Below are 17,467 nucleotides of genomic sequence, written 5' to 3' on the forward strand. Positions count from 1 at the left end.
AGAAAGCGGCGCTGCTTCTCATGGAGTTTGAGACAAATTTCGGTTTTAGTGAGTCGCACTAAACGTGCTGGACATATCATAGCAGCAGGTGGCATTTGAGAAAGGGCATTTAATTCCACAAGGGGAGACGTTTACTTAAGTGCACTTTTGTTTTTAGTACACTTCATGTGAACAGGGCGCAATGTAACCTTGGAGGGAAACAGCCCAGATTGACAAGAGAGATATGGATAGATGGATACGGCCGACAGATTGTGAGTGCAAGGCAGTGGGGGGGTGAAAGAGGTAATGAGCTTTAGGGGGAAAGAGGAGGAGGAAGGTGAGTGAGGGAGACGAGGAGGAGGAGGAGGAGGAGGAGGGCCAGGAAGAGATGAATCGATTTTGGAAAGAGCTCAAAGAACCGTCATCAATTCAGCGATTCATTACGTTGGCTCTCAGTCAGCGAGGCCGCAAAAATATGAAGGGGCCCAGAGGTTCCCTGTATGCCGCCCGCCTGTCGGTTCTCAAACAATCCTCTCTCGGAGGGGTGGAGCAGCGGCGATGCAGCAGTTTGTCGCTGCCGCAGTACGGCATTAATAAATAACAGTTTTAAGCAGCACAGACGGGACTGTAGCAGCACCTGCACACAGGGAGGAGTTTCTCTCTGAGACACCTCATCGGAAAATGTTCTGTAAGAGGATGAAGAAAAGTGTGAATGAAACCGAGGCCATGTATTGACTGCAGAGCATCGAAGTTAATCTGAATATATACATTGGGGGAAATCAGACTGCGACAGATACATGCTCATTTTCAAACCCATGTGTAATTCACAGACTAAGTGTCACAGCAAGCACAGCGAGATTTTTCATTATTCACACTCCCAAAAACACCCTTGAGAGCTTGTCCAGACCGATTTGGCAAAGGAGTCTTTTCTTCTTAGATCTTCATTGGACGACAGATCAGACGAGCATGTCCGCGCCACATGATAAAGACACACAAACAACCACTGTGTAACAAGCCTAGGTAGAGAGTCAGCGAGCCAAACGTATGAAGGTACAACAATCATTAGACTGATTAACACACACACACACACACGATATGCAACATAAAGGAGGGGAGAGAGAGAGCGAGAGAGTCTGAAACACCAGTGTGAAAAGTTTGATTAGAGCTGAATTGTGTCAAGTTCTTATCTAGAAGTCTTTTTTTTTTGTTACCTCTGCCAATAAGGCTATGTTTATTTGTTGGTTTGTTTATTTGTCAGCAGGTCTAAGCAAAAACTGATTTCCACAAAACTTGTTCTAAGGATGGGCCAAGAGAGAACCCATCAAATTTTGGCTCCGCAACAAAGGAGCACATCCAAAGTTTTTTTTAATCACTTTCTTGAAAGGCATTTTTTAAAAATTCATTTATATATTTTCATTGATTTCCAAGCTTATAGATGAATCTTGATCATGTTTCATTCCCGTGCATTAAAGGTTCAGTGTGTAAGATTTAGGTGTACGGGATCTATTGGCAGAATTTGAATATAAAATAATCCTAGTGATGTTTTTGCTGCAACGTGGAAATTCACGACTAAGTTCTACACACTGAACCTTTTAATCAGGCATATCTAGGGAACTGATATGTGAGTGTGTACAATTTGGTGCAGCTAGATTAAATTTGAAATGACCACAGGGCTGTGGTGGAGGTATGCGCTCTACTCTGTGTCATTTTAGTTCCAAATCACAGGAAGTAGCCCCCAGTGTCGGCCTTACACTGTAGTGTGGAGCTCATGAAGATTTAATCACTGACTGGATTAATAAATCTGCTGTCAAAACAACATTTTAATTTAGTTTGATGTTTAAATTTAGGATCCTGTGCCAGTAAAAACTGTTAACGTCAGCATTAGTTATACTTAGTTTAGTGCTAATTGGTGGACATGATGAATAGACTGAAAGAATAGGTTGTTATTTACATAGACTGTATATAAAGATGGACAATGCGTCTTCTTGTCCCCCTATCTTGAAATGAAGTTGCGAACGCTGCCATCTTTGTTCATTTGGTGCCAGAGTCTGTGCATCCAGGGGATGGAGGCACGGTAGCAAGGTGCTGTTGATACATGCACTGGGTCAATCGCGAATCCCATTTTTATACCATCAAATAACGGATTAAAACAAAACTTATCAGAAAAACACTTGCACACACATCAGAACTACTTAAAATGACAGAAACAATCTTTGAGAATTTTTTTTAATGTCTACTTTCCCATTTTAGTATATTCCATGTCACGTCTACTAACACGGAGGAGGCCTTTATAGACTATACTGCAGCCAGCCACCAGGTGGCCGGGTGGCGATCAAGACACTTTGGCTTTACTTTTGGGGAGCAGTCAACTTTAGATACAGTTTATGCTTACTTGTATTTGATGAAGACATTAAGGGTGTGACAACAATAAGCTTAATTTGGTTGACATCTGTACATTTTATGTTGTATTTGTAGACACCTATTATCCTTACTTCTTATTTTATTATTATTCTGTGTGTTTTTATGAAATCTTTTTGTCTTCATCAAGTCATTCTAAATTTCAAGACTACAATGGGTCTTTTTAATTCAATCATCAGCATTTTTGTTCTTATGATTTACTTATAAGGGTTCCACCGCTCAGTACATAGAAAGTGACAAATCCAAACTTGAGCGTAAACTTTAAAACTTTCATCAGACCTGTGGTGAGTAAGCGCTCAGTTCAGCTATCAGCCATAATTCATACCTGCATAAGATGCTGTTTACTGATGTCGCCATGCAGGATTTCTGTGTCATGAAGTCCTTTAGATTCTGAATGTCACCTCTTTTTCATTGGGATGGGACATAAGTAACAAAGTTGCCTAGTGCAGCTTTCACAGGACCACTACACAGCCATCTCATCCCCTAAGCAGTCCGGCAGACTCTCTGCATTCAGCACGTTTACGAGTCGAGCTGCACCGTCGGCCCCTATGCCCTCGCCCTGTCCCCAGCTGTCTCGGTCGTCGCTCTCATCGGTGTTTGATTCGTACTCTGATCCGATCCCTGACTCCCTGAACCGCAGCAGCTCCAGGGCTCCGAGGACCTGCTCCCCCAGCAGCGAGATCTCATCCGGGGCTCCGTCGCTGGGGGTCTCCCCCGTGTCCAGGCCCTGCTCCTGGCTGTCTGGCCCCCGGGAGGAGAAGCGGAAGCACTCGAGTCGAACTCCACTGCCACTCAGTCCCAGAGGGCTGGTGTCGACACCCATGGTGCCCGGAGAGCAGGGCCCGGGGAGGGCGGAGACCCAGGCACTGTCACTGATCTGGAGGTGGGACTGAGAGGCTAAATGGCCTATAGACAGGGTGAGCGGTTCACGCTGGGGAGGCTTGGCGCGAAAAGTGATCTCTAGGAGGCTGTCCTGCGAGCCCACTGAGGACAAATCCAAAAAAGATAGAGAGTTAGAGACAGATGAAACAAATCACAGAGAATTTACACATCACATGTAAGAGGAGATGTCTGAGAGAGGCAGATGAGATTATTTTGAGTGCGGTGACGTCTGTGCTGAGAGGATTTGATAATTCATAACTGTATGGCAGCATATTGCCTCGTGCTAAATGCAGGGAGGGGAGAGCAGGGAGCAGCAGAGAATCCTCTGAGAGGGCTGGATAATTAATCGTGTGTCACGAGTGGATCAGAAAAAGAAACGGGCTGACGGGATGACACGGAAGGGAAACGGGCAGGGAAGAAAAAAGCAAGACGGAAGAGATGACAGGGGGAAAAAAATATTTTATGACACATTAAAAAAAGAGAAAGAAAGGAAATGGACAAAGGTTCAAGCAGTAAAATAGATTCTTTAAATGAAAGATTGAGGCTGAGTCGTTAATCAAAAATAAAGCAGATTTCCACTCACTGGATGTCAATTGGCCGGCAGCTTTGAGTTCCAGCTCCTGGATCTGTTTGACCAGCAGGGAAATGTGCTGCAGCAGGTCAGTGTTCTGCTGCAGCAGCCTCTGCACTCTGGCTTGGGCCTCGGTCCGTGCACACACCTCCACTGACAGCTGCTCCTGGAGCACATGAACCTGAACACACCAAAAAACAGTTCAACACAACCCCACAAACCTGCTGACAAGCTTTAAGATTCTTTAGGGGGTTTTGTTTTTATTATTTTGTGTCAAGTAACTTGAAGTTTCCAATAATAATAATGATGAGCGGATTCTGACATTTTAATGATACTTGGGGTAAATGTTTTAGTGTCTTCAATCATCAAAAACACATGATCTTAAATGTTAATTTGAAGTGAAGTCTTGTATGAGTAGGAAAACATGTTTTATGCAGACTATTTATTGTCTATTCTTACATGTGTGCCACATATTTAAACTGGGAACATTGGATTGTCCAGTGATTAAAGTAAATAGTTTCATTGGTGACATAAAAAAAAAAAAAAAACTATGTGTGGAGTTTCTAGACAAAGGATGAAAGAAATCCGTCCACTGTCCTCAGTACCTGTGCTCCAGCTGCCAGCGCCTGCTGTTCCTGCTGCTGCAGTTGTTTTTGAAGGAGCTGGACGTGGTGCTCCGCAGAGCAGGGAGCCTCAGCTGTCAACTGACCCGACACAGACGCCCCGAGGATGGGAGAACCCAGCAGGGGAGAAGGGTCATCGGACACCTGCAGCAGATAAATCAGGGACAACTACTTCTTACCGTGTGACAAAGTGATCATAATGTGAAAGCATATGAGGTCTTTTTTTGTTTTGTTTCTTTGATCATGGCAAGCGTGAAGACAAGTTCAAGTTTCATGAAAAGGAACAGAAGAACAAAAGCTGTATGTCAGTGCTGAAGAATGCAGCGGAGAACCCCCACAGCACAGTGTGATTCTGCCAGACAATAACAATGTTGCCTACTTCCACTAAAAATAAAGTAAACAAAAGCTGCGGGTTGGCGGCACAGTAGAAAGATTTAAAGGTAAAGTAAAGTATAAGACTAACAGGATTAAATTGTATGATGCATGGTGGACCAGTGAGCCCAGTCCTGGCACATTTGTGCAGCTTGCTCTCATGCACACAGGCACACAGAGAGAGGGCCGGTGAAGAGACCGACAGGTACTGGCCGAGTAAATATATATTTACTATGGTGCTCCCAATGGCCAGTCATTGTGTGATAGAGAGAGAGAGAGAGAGCAGAGAGAGAGAGCAGAGAGAGCAGAGAGAGAGAGAGCAGAGAAAGGAGGGGCTGAGTGAATCAATGTGATGTGCACAGCTCCACTAAGAAGCAGCTGGACAACACAATGTCTTCCATGTGATTGTGAACATGTTTACAATATTTTTGGTTCATTTTTCATGGAAAAAGTGACAGTGGCGGCTGAACAAACAGCAGCAGACCAGCAAAGGGAGAGTGACCAAGAAATGGACGAATATTCAGACCACTCAGTTACAAGCTTGATCTCTCTCTCTCTCACACACGCACACAGACGCACACACACACACAGTAGTAGTCGGTATACACACACTGTGGTTATTATTTACTGTGTGGTGTGCTATATTGACGTCTGTCTGTGTGAGGGGCGGCAGAATGTCCTGTATGTACACAGAGTATTTCCACAGCTGTGATTAAACCAGACGATCACGGGGGCTCAGAGCAGGAAATCCTCTCCTCATCAGGTTTGTTTTGGCTCAGGTGCCGAGTCCACGGATCCACGCTTTGTCATTTTTATCCGGATGAAAACAAATTCACTTCTGCAAAAAAGATTTTAAACCCGATTCTCAAGTTGAGGCTCGAGCTGCTGCCTTTGAATCTAGGTTTCCTCTTTGATTTGATAAACTAATACATGATGGGCACAAAGTGGGGCCATTAGTGGATATAAAACTACTTTCTAAGTTTGAGGACATATTAATCATGTGTGTGAATGTGTCGGACACAACATGAACTACTGTGAAAGGAGATAATATATGATATAGTTGGCATAATTACAGTCAGCACCTCTCTAAAACAAATTCAGCAAAGTGAAGGAAAATGTGCGGCCTTAGGACTGTTGGATTGGACAGGATACGTTTATACGTGTTCCTATAAAAATACTTTTTTTGCTGTAAAGAAGTTATTTTGATTCTGGCCAGAAAAATAAAATGATCAGTCACAGTCCTCCACCGTGATGGCCTCCTCTTCTTCTACGTTGTGGTATCACAGGAGTCTCATTGGCACATCCGCTCTTCACCTGTGGAGGATTCAGTCCACTCTTACTCTTCCTCCTTCATCCACCTCCTCCTTCTCAACCTCCTTCTCCGCCAGATGGGAGCTGGGTTTTCCTCTTGCAGATCAGCTACATCTGCCTGGTTCCTCTTAAGGGACCAGTGTTACTGTGCCAGATATAAATTCAGGTTTTTTGATGCCAGGCTTGTATTTTTTCCTCACAATTCTGACGGCTGTGCTGGCAGTGTATGAGAGATGTGTGATAGAGAAAGTGCTGCACACAGATGCGCTGTATATATGGACTATAAATGTGTGTGTGAATGGTTGAATGGCAAACTGCAGCGTAAAGCACTTTGAGTGGTCATCAGGACTAAAAGCCGCTATATGAATACAGACCATTTACCGTTTAAATGCTGCGGCAGCATCTTCGGTGTCTCTGAGGCCTTGAGCTGAAGCTCAGTGCTGAAACTCTTCTCCTCTTTCAACATCAACATCTGAAAAAACTACTTCCAATCCAAGTGAACGTTTGAAACAAATTTGAAGAAATTCCCTCAATGTCTTCTGGAGATATCCTATTCACAATAATTGGGTGAACGGACGAATGGACTAACTACGTGAAAACACTCCGCACCTTGAGTGGCTTGTTTAACCTCTCTACATTTCTGCAGTTCTTTGCTGAGCTTCAACTTCATTATTCTCTTTTTTTTTAGGACGTGAGGCTCATTTCCTTTGCAGATCGCTTTCAAGCCTTTCCATTCCCCCCAGCAGCTGCCTGCATGCAGCAGTTACAGGTCTGTCTTCATCACGTCACCTTCCTCTCTAACAACCTTATCTCGCCTCAGTTTTTCTTCTCTATAGGTTTGTTTAATACAAGCATCTCATCTTACAGACACATACTCATTTGTTAATTTAATCGTCAGCTGTTGATATAAAAAAAACGGTAATAGCAGCTTTACAGCCGGTTGAAATGTGATTCTGTCCTTCACAGAATGATGAATCCCACCAGGCATTTTACTTCAATTATGTCAAATGTCAAAACAAATCCTGGTCTAATGACAAATACAGAGTGGAGTCATGCATCTAATCTCTAATCAATCATTATAAACAGATCTGAATGAGCCGCTGTTGTTTGGTTTGAGCACAGGTGATTTATGACTCACACATAATGTCAGACCACTGCTGCTGGAGGGGCTGGCGTGAAGGACACGACTGATCTGACATATCTGAGATGGGAGGTAAACACGGTGGACACAGTTGTCATTATTATTAAACTGTGAAGGGCACTTGACCTTCGTCTCACGGGGGGAGACAGAGACATCGCAGGCGAGAGCCGAACAAATGAAACGCTGATGTTTTATTGTCGCGGGACCGCACTGAGAGAATGAAAATATAAAACTAATTTCCTTCCTCTCATGTAACCATGTAATTGGATGTAATATCCATTCAATTCAAACTAATTAACTCCCGCGCCAGAACAACACTAGTGTCCTCTCTTGAGTAATAAAGCCGACAGTGGTTGTAAAATGAGGCAACAAATATCAGAGAGCAAACAGCCACTTGTCCGACATTGCAGGATTAGGAGAGCCTCGCCGTATTTTCATCAACAAACCATATGATCCAGTCAGTATCAAAGAGCCCTGTGGAGGGATTTCTTCACAAACAACCATAAAAGACGTGGTGTTCTCGCTTTATGTTCCACACTGATGTTCTCTCATCTTCACTTTCATCATTATGAGCTGCAAGCCCTGCAGAATTATTTATTAGCAAGACTTTTTCAAGGTTTTAGATCAATATTTTCTAAAATGCTCAAAATATATGCCAAAATACACCATGTTTGTCCTCAGATGTTTTCTTGGGTACGACGAGCATATTAAATCCATCACTTTCTCCTGGAGTCATTTATGTAACTTGTTTGTGTCATGTTTGGTTGAAAGAAGGAGTTGGAACTTGAATGAATCAGTTCAGTAGTCGTAAGTTGGGGTGTTTTGGGTGTTGCTTTTAAAGGTGTAAAATACTTCTTATCGTATTTGTTGAAATCTTCTTCATATCCCAATTACTGAAAAAGAAAAAAAAGCTTGGTCGTGTGACCTTTGCAGGACTGTAATAAACACGGCCGTATGAAATGATTGGCTGGCGAATCTCTCTGTGACATGCCGACCTGCACGTGCTCTACTTTCTACTTTGTCTCCGCAACCCAGCGAGGTCTTTAGCCAGAAGTTAGCGAGTGACTCACAGAAAATACTTTTTCTGGCAGTTTGTCTGTGCGCGTTTATGTGTTTTTGGGGCGTAGCTTTGATGAGAGGGGTGGGATGTATCTGTTACACGTTTTCAAAGTGTAGCCTGCCCTTGTTTGTTATTGCAGGATTAGCAACCCTAGCTTTAAGTAGAGTAGATTCATAGATGAGTCAAACAGCAGCAATGTAATCTGCAAGCATTTTGATAATTGTTTAAAGGACTACTCCAGCAATTTAGCATTGCCCTTTCATTAAAGGACACATGTTGTGCTTTTTCAGTGTTTCTTTCCTCTGGTGTGCTTATAGGTTTTTCTGTGAATGTTGAAGTTCTACACGGTTAAAAAGACCAAAGCTCCTGAAACGTCTCGTCAGTAGTCCCTCACATTACATCACGATTCCCCACATTTGTGTAACGCTCTCCAAGCGGCTAAAGTAAGAGCGGAGGCGGACGCTTTCCTATCAGAACCAATCATAACAGACCGAGCTTTATCAGAAGGGGGGGGCCTTAAAGAGACAGGCCCTAAAACCAAGCGTTTCAGACAGAGGCGGAAAAGAGGAGCTGTAGAAATAGATCGTGTAAGGAAAGTGATGTGTTTTCTGAACCTTAGAGCATGTGAACCTTGTCAAGTAAGAACACAAGAAGTAAAATAATTAACCCAAATATGAGCATAATATGTCTCCTTTAAGGAATCTGTGCAGCAGAGGCCAAGATATCTTGAGTCCACCTCATGTCTTTCAAACTACACATGTCTCATTTTAGAATAGACCTTCTGTTATAAATGCGTTGAACCCCTGAACTTGACATCTTGTCCAGGGGCCGAGGGTTTATCCTCTGTTCAGATACGACGTTGTGCGTGTGGTATGGTGATTGGTCTCTGGGAGCGATTAACAGGGTCACCACAAAACGTTTTGCTACTTGCCCCCTGTTGAACCCTGATAACATCATATTACAGCATCAAGGTTTAGAACTTCATAAAACATTGTACACCTTCTGTGTAAACCGGGTGACTGTCATTTTTTAAACTCACAAACCATTGATTCTGAAATGTGAATATTTGCTCTATTTGAGATTTTGCTTTTGTACCATTGATTGCACAAAACGAGGGATCTGAAAAAGCTATTCAGTTTTGCAAGGATCATTTTTCATTACCTTCGGAGACCTTTAAGACCAAATAACGAATTGATAGAATGAGAAAATAAATGTGCAGATTACTTCATAATGAAAAGGATTTAGTTGCTAGCCTAAAATAAAATCACTATCTGCAGTAATGGCTTCATCTCTGCATAATTCATAAAACCCCCTCAGTTTCTAATGGAGTTTGAAAATAGCACGGTGCTTTACACGATCACACCGTGACGCAATCAAGGACAACTCATGTACGCTACCTTCACGTCGTTACCAAGGGCCTCGTCTTTTTTACTCTTCTCCGGGTCTGATGAAGAGACGCACTCGATGCTCTCCTCTGTAGTGGCTTCAAGGTCGGTCTCTTCCGACAACGCAAACCTCTTCTTCGCTGTGGAGAGACCAGACAGATTCAGTATGCGGTTGTTTTACAGTTTACGACACGTCTACAGGCGCTGACAGCAGCTGCGGACGAGCAAGGTCTTTGATCAGTGGCCTGCACGATTCACCAAGAAACCAATCTGCAGCTGCAGTACGGCAAGCGGCAAAGGAAAACTATCTGCAGCGGATAATGACATATTTTCTGGGAAAATTGTGTGACCGTTTGTTTCTGCAGGAGCTGAGGGTTGGTGTTCATGTGGCAGTGAAAGCCAGAGGTAGAGAGGAAGAAGAAGAAGAAGAAGAAGGCCTAAGGAGTTTGTGTGCTGTTGTGGGAGTTTATGTGTATGTGTGTGTGTGTGTGTGTGTGACAGAAGGAGAATGGTGAGGAGAGAGACAGGAGGGGGGAGGGGACTAGATGTATGGATGCAATTTTGTGCGTATGTGTGTGCTTGTGTAAGTTTGTGTGTTTATAGGTAGATGTGAGTCACCTGGCACCGCCTCAGACCCCTCGTCCTTCCCCTCCTCATCCTCCTGGTCGTCGGTTTTCTCCTGCAGGGTCAGCTGGTGACACACATCAAACGCCTGACCCACCGTCCTCACGATCCTCATGGCCTGAGACTGTGAGGGAGGACACAGAGACAAAGGGTGGGTGAGTGTTTGTGTGTGTGTGTGTGTGTGTGTGTGTTTGTGTATGAGAGAGAAAGAGAGCAGGGGGTGGGGGGAAGTAGCAGGAGCAGCACAGCGAGGGAGGACGCAAGAGAAAGGAAGCCAGTAGGGGGGGTTAATGAGGTGGCAGAGAAGTTGTGCAGGAAGAAAAATGGATAGGCAGATTGAGTGTGTGCCTGCGTGTGTGTGTGCACAGGTAACAAGACACATCAGAGTGAGGGAAAATGAGACGAAAAATGAAGACGGGGTAAAGCGGAGAGGGAAGATAGAGACCGAATAGAGGTGAGAAGATATGACGAGCGCAGGGCTTCACTTGTTTGTCCTTGTCTATCTGCTCTGCATACGTTGCGCTGTCAGAGAGATGGATCGGCCTGCTTCAGAGGCAACTCACTGTGATGGCAGGGAGGAAGTGAAGATTAAGTTTGTTTGTTATTGCAGGAGGCTCGGTAGGTGTGTCTGCGGCGTCAGGTCATCAATCAGGGACACTTAACTCAAACTTTGCCACTGGATGTGTCACATGAACATATTCTTAAATTTTTTACATTAATCCTGTTTGTCTCATGGACTTAATGTTAGAGACAGATGTTCCTGTGATGAGTCCCATCGAGCCGTCACCATACAAATAGAGGTTAAATCACGGTCTCCACTTCCTCCTGCTAACCAGAAATGACGGCAACATCTCCTGGATATATACGAACGCTGCCATCTTGTGCATTTGGAGCCAGAGTCCGCGCAATCGCGATCAAGGGATGGAGCCGTGGTAGCGAGGTCCCGTCGATACACATGCTCGACCAATCGCGGATCGAGTCTCAGCTGTCAATCAAAACTCGGGCGGAAGGTTTCGGTATGGGCGGAGGAAGATTCCATTAACTTTTGGAGCAGATTCGATTAAGGATGCAGGTCTAGGAATTTATTTTCAATTTGTTCAGCATGGCGAGATGGGATGTTGGCCTGGGAGGAGGTAGTTAAAAATGAAATCTCACAGTTACGTTTACCCAATTTACATGTTCATTGATTTACTGTGTACTTTCAAATCATTCCATTTTTTCCTCCATTTGAAAACATTTAGTTTTAAATAACAGCACTTTTACTTTAGTAGAATTCTACAGCACTGTTTCCAGAAAAAAAAATTTGTGTAGCATTTGAAACACTTCTCATTAGAGGTGAGTATTTTTTTTATATTTAATATCAGCAGAAGCAGCATCGAAATGAAATGTTTTGCTCTCCGTTCACCCTGCCTCCAGGCGCTCAGTCAATATGTCAAGGGTGCTCAAACCTCAAAGTACTCAATCAAGTGAAAAAGCACAAGAAAAATATCGGAATAAAGCCGTGACATTGATTACTTTGCTCGGCCAACGTAAAATGTAATTCTGTTTGAAAAATTTAAAAAAGCAGCGCTCCCATGGCCAAGCACAAAATGCTCTGTTGATGTATGGAGCTGGCATCTAAGCCCTGCTGGGCTGCAACAATCCATGATGGAAATAAATCAAATCTCCTCTTATCAGCTGCTCTATCACCTCCTACTCAGCACAAATGCTTGGTCTGCAACACCCAGATAAGGCCCCGTGGCCCTGAGGGGGGCGCCGAGGCACCGCGGCCTGTGCCCCCGACCATTTGATGATGTTTTTCTTCGGCAGCGGTGAAAATGTCTTTAAGAGCTGAGGAAAAAGCCCATCTTCGTTTCTCTTCCCACCAGGATGATTAGTATGCAGCTTCACTAAGCCACTGTCTGCCTGGTATCCATAGTGAAGGGATGGGAGTCAACCTCACTGATGCTCTGTCTTTGTCATAGAGGAAAAAAATGTCGCCGCTTGATATGAAGACATGCGGAGGAGAAGAACATGCCTTTCAATTTTATGAGCGTTTTTTCCAAAACCCACACGAGGGGGAGCTGTCTGTCAGATTAATTGGCTGTGTGTACAGGTCCAACAGTACCATACATCACCGAGGCCGTGGCCACAAATATCAATATCACCATTAGAAGCTTTGTTCAGGGAGTGGAGATGAAAACACGATGCAGTGACTGAATTGCTGCGTTTCTTCTTGAAGTACTGGTCTGAATCATGCTTTCCAGTATCTTCTGCAGTGAGTTATGATGGAAGGAGGAGATGTACCTGAGAGTGAGACTTATCATCGAGCCAGACATGGGTAATGTTTCTAGACCCTGAATAACCATTTGAGGCTTATATTGGCACATTTAATAGACACTTTGTGGACAGCCCCATATGATTACATCGTAGCCACCGCCCCAGTGTGTCATGGCTGCCGGCGGAGGTGATCTGCTGAACCGATTCCAAATGGTTTTAGTACCATCATTTACATAAAAAAACGGAATACCCCTTCAGCAGGTTATGGTATCGTTGTAACTGCAGTACAAACAACAATACAAGTAATGTAACCACCTGTAATACTGCAGTGTGTTGTTTTTGTGTTGTTAGCAGTTTAACATGAAAGGTTTAGAGTTGGATTTGCATGAATAAGAATATGACTCATGTCTGAGTAAAAGATGTGTGACTGTAGATTTCTGTGATTAAAGTATTTGTCATTTGAAAGGATCTGAAGCTTGCAGGTCATTTAAGTTATGGCAGAAAAATGGAACGATGGCGTTGAGTCTTTTCATGTAAGTCAAACTTACCTTCCTCTTTGACTTGAACACGTTGCAGCGGAAAATGTTGCTCTCTCCGTCTCTGGCTATGTAACTGAAGATCTTCAAGTCTTGAGCATCATGTGAGACATAGAAGATCCTATTGGGGCAAGAGAATACATGAGATGAGCTCAATGGGGTTTTACATTTGACTCCTGTCTCTGATTTAAAATGACCAGGAGGACACTAGACTACCTGTGGATGGGATCCTGTGTCACCAGGAAGGTATTCTCATCCCATGAGCACCCTTTTCTCTGTCACAACACAAAAACACATGAGCAGACAGTGAGACAGATGATTTTTATAAAAGACACAACATGTATTAAATGTACATTAAATTACATTTAAAAAATACAGACCTTCTTTTTGCGTAGAATCACTTGTACACTATCAGTGGACACGACAATGTTGACCTTCTTCTTCTTTATATTCTTCAGTTTGAATTCATACTGAGGAGGAGGAATGATATTCTCATTAACAATCCAGGTATAGGGCAAAAAAGTAGTCCAAACTCAAATGAAACCAGACTGATTATTATGCTACTGGAATTAAATATCACTCAGTCCTGCTGAGACTGAGCTGTTTACACAAGAAAACTGAAATATTGGAAAAAGCGAGGAGGGATAATGACAGGAAGATATGTCTGACTATCTTCTTCTCAGGGGGAAACTGCGATTGAGTAAACAGCGAGAAACTGTCAGTTTGTGTTTCTGGAAGCTGTTTAAGCTTTCAAAGAGACTTCCCAGAGGGAGGCAGGCGTGTGTGGGACACTTTCATCCCTCTCCATGATTAATGCTGGAGACTGTACCCTCTGCCTCCACTGCAGGCACTGAGCGCTCCAAATATCAGCGCCCAGAGATCTGAGAACAAGCGTGATTTATCTGAAATAACATTGCCCGCTTTGAAAAAATAAATAAAAAAAACCTAGATCAGATAATTAATTGATCTAATGCAGTTCTATGAAATCCCCAGTCTTCCCAGATAAATCCACCATCAGCCGCCCTGCATGACAGACTTGGAAACTCTCTGTCATTTTTTCTTTGGTTTTGTGTAAAAATAACAACCTAGCACTGTCTTTTATTTTCAGCGTGACTGGAGCTAACTTTTTCTCTCTTTGACTGACATTTCAGAATAAAAGAAATGGGGAATGTTGTTATTAGCAACATGACAGGTCACACTTGGTGATTTTTAGGGCTATTGAATTTGGAGCAGTTTTTTTATAAGCCTGGGACATTTGTCACAATTAGATGAAAAGCACTTTACTAGAAGATTCTTAATATTTTCGGTAGATATTTTTTATAAATCAGAGTTGATGAATTGAAGGACACAACTCCCTTAAAGGGGAATTCCATCATTTTCAACCTGGGCCCAATGGTCATGAATTCGGGTGTGTTAATGGAAGTGGCTATAATGTAATCTTATGGGGCAACTGCGACAGTCCACAAGATGTCCTCTAAAAGTGCTTATTTTTTGTTAGTAGCCTTTGGTTAGAGTCTGGCAACAGTATACATGTCTTCCTCGATGAGACATCTCACAACCTTTCATTGGCAAAAAAAAAAAGTTTTAGTCGACATTTGTCGCAGTTGCCCCATAAGATTACATTGTAGCCACTGCTGCTGTGACACGGCTGCAGGCGGAGATGATTTACTGGACAGATTTCCTAAGTTTTAGGCCTCAGCTAAGACTGTCTCCCCCCTGAAGCACTGATGATGATGATGATGATGACAGATTAGTGTAGCAGCAACAACATGTGCACATAGGTGATTTTTTGTGATCCTGTTTAAATCAATATCCTTTGAGATACTGGAGGTCTCAAGTCTCGGGTATGACTATTTTGGGGTTTGGGTAGTGAACATTTTTAGAACATCTGATTTAGGCTGTTACAATTAGACAAATCGAGATAAATGTGAAATAATCAATTAATCTTACTGAATAATAAATCATTATCCGGCACTGTACTTAAAGGATCAGGATTAAGTTCCTCTCTGGTGTCACTGGGGACGTGGCCGACCTCCGCCACTGACACAATAACTTAGATGCTAGATTAGATACAGCAGCTGACAAACGGCTAAATCCTCTCGTCCCAGTGCCTGTGTAGCACTGCACTGATGATGTGTGAGGAGCAGGCATCACAGGGTTTCCAGTGGCCTTAATAAGAGAGGAGAGCTTTGGAGGTTTGGGTTTTTCTAATGGTATCACATATAAACCTGCGTGCTGTATCTCTATCCAGCCATAAAATCAGAGCTGCTCTATGAATCCTTGTGTGATTTAGACCGCTCCTGACAGCCCAGTGAATCTGCCAAGTGTGTAGTTTTACCCTTACTGGTGATTTATGCGAATTAAAGGATGTTGAGGGGGGGGGGTTATCCTCTGAGAACTCTGCACAAGGTGAGAGACGAGAGAGGATTGATGTGCACCGAGCAGCTACATATGTAAGTGTCTTACTCTGATTCGCCTCATCGCGGCGACAATCTCCATCCGACTCCCAGGACGACCCACCTCCAAACTGCCGATGTACTGCAGAGTGAGAGACAAAGATTCAAAGACATGTCGTCTCTGCAAATATTCACTTCTGTCAGGAAACTGGAGTAGAACTTTATGTTCAGGAGTCCTCAAAGTGCATTCACTCATAACATAGCAAATAAAAAAGAGAATTCACTAATAGAAAAGAAGAATTGCGTTGAATATATGAACATTCCTAAAAAGACAGAAAACACATAGAAAAACCAACAGCTGTTTTCATGATCTGACTATCATGTTCTCAATCGATTAATCGTTCCATATAGATAAAATGACGTATATAAGCCTTTTCATTTGAGTCTTATTTGGTAAGACAAAAGTCCACAACTCAAAGACGGCCTTTACCTTTACTGTACATTAGGTCTACTGTTATAAATGGCAGAGACAAGCAGCAAATCCTCAAATCTGAGAAGCTGGGACCTGCAAATGTGTAAAAGTTTAGTTTGAAAAATGACTGAGCAAAAATAATGGCAGCATTTTCTGTTGATGGATGGATACTTAGTTAATTGCCCGATTGTTGCAGCTCTAAAATGTTCATAAAGTCATAAAGTAGAGAGACAGTGGGCAGCATCAGCGTCACACAGACAGAACAGTGCTATCAGTGACAGTGGCAGCCACAGTGTGTGTGTGACATATCCTGCAGGAACAGTTGCAGAGGGTCCCTTACCTTTGCCTCGAAGCAGACCCCGTGCTTGAACACCTCCTCGTTGTGCATGGGGATCCTCAGATCGTGCACGTCATCTACCAGATTGTACTTGGTTACCCCTGGCATCGCTCTATCAGTATCTGACCTGCTCGCGTTTTACGACAGCGCTAGGAGACCCGCAGACATCCGTCCATCCATCTCCTCCGGCGCCGCTGCCTCCACGCACACTCCCACCGGAGAGCCGCGTCACTCCGGAGGTCATCCGGGTTGAATTGATTGGTCGGCGGGTGCGACGAGCGTGCTGATCGGTGATCGGTGTGCGCGCTCACTGAACCCGTTACTCCGCTCAGAGGCACGACCACGGCGGAGGCACTGTGCGCGCAGCCGCCGCCGCCGGGGTCCAGATGACGCACGGATCTTAACGCGATTTATTTTTCCTCGAAACACCAATCAAGGAAATCCAGGAAGTGATTTCTCACAGTGAGCGATCAAGATGCAGAAGCAGCTCGCGGGCTTCTGATCAGGTCTGGTACTGAGAGCATCATGTGTCACAGATGAAGAGCAGCTCCTCATCTGTTGGTGTTGGTGTTCTCAGACCTGCTGTTTGCTTGTGTGACATCTAGTGGCTTCACAGGGAAAAGACAAATCCCCAAATCACGGTCTCCCACTGGATTCCAGGAGACCCGGGCCCCAGGGGTCTCTGAGGGGACCCTGGCTCCCTCACATGTCATCAATAACTTCAGATAAACTTAAATAGCTACAGTAAATGTCTGGTGCATTTCACCTGCCCTGCAGATTTAGAGACAGATACAGATTTATTGAAGGGATATTGTTCTTTAATATATTTTGTCCCTTCTCTCATTTGAAAAGAGATACCTTTGTATTTTTGATTCTTCATCTGCTTGCTTTAAAGGCATTTTGATAAGAAATGAATATACAACTACAACTACTGCTACTACTACTACTTATAATCATCATCATCATCATCATCATCATCATCATCATCATCATCATCATTATCATAATTGCACCTCTCCGCATTAAAAGACAAATACAAAACAAAGAAATAATCAACATCAAAGACAACAAACCGATATCATCAAACACAGCAAATACTTA

General features: G+C 43.5%; 1 protein-coding gene across 1 annotated transcript; it reads right to left on the bottom strand.

The window, feature by feature from the left end:
- Window positions 1–2,505: 2,505 nt before the first annotated feature.
- LOC117778700 (carboxyl-terminal PDZ ligand of neuronal nitric oxide synthase protein-like) lies at window positions 2,506–16,975 on the bottom strand. Its single transcript, XM_034614450.1, has 10 exons — window positions 16,370–16,975; window positions 15,628–15,699; window positions 13,542–13,631; window positions 13,378–13,436; window positions 13,174–13,282; window positions 10,361–10,490; window positions 9,755–9,882; window positions 4,456–4,617; window positions 3,863–4,031; window positions 2,506–3,381 (listed from the first exon to the last, which is right to left on the bottom strand). The coding sequence occupies exons 1-10, from the start codon at window positions 16,472–16,474 to the stop codon at window positions 2,861–2,863; spliced, it is 1,545 nt and encodes a 514-aa protein (XP_034470341.1). The 5' UTR covers window positions 16,475–16,975; the 3' UTR covers window positions 2,506–2,860.
- Window positions 16,976–17,467: the final 492 nt, after the last annotated feature.

The sequence above is a fragment of the Hippoglossus hippoglossus genome, chromosome 17, assembly GCF_009819705.1.
Source record: "Hippoglossus hippoglossus isolate fHipHip1 chromosome 17, fHipHip1.pri, whole genome shotgun sequence".
Classification (NCBI taxonomy): domain Eukaryota; kingdom Metazoa; phylum Chordata; class Actinopteri; order Pleuronectiformes; family Pleuronectidae; genus Hippoglossus; species Hippoglossus hippoglossus.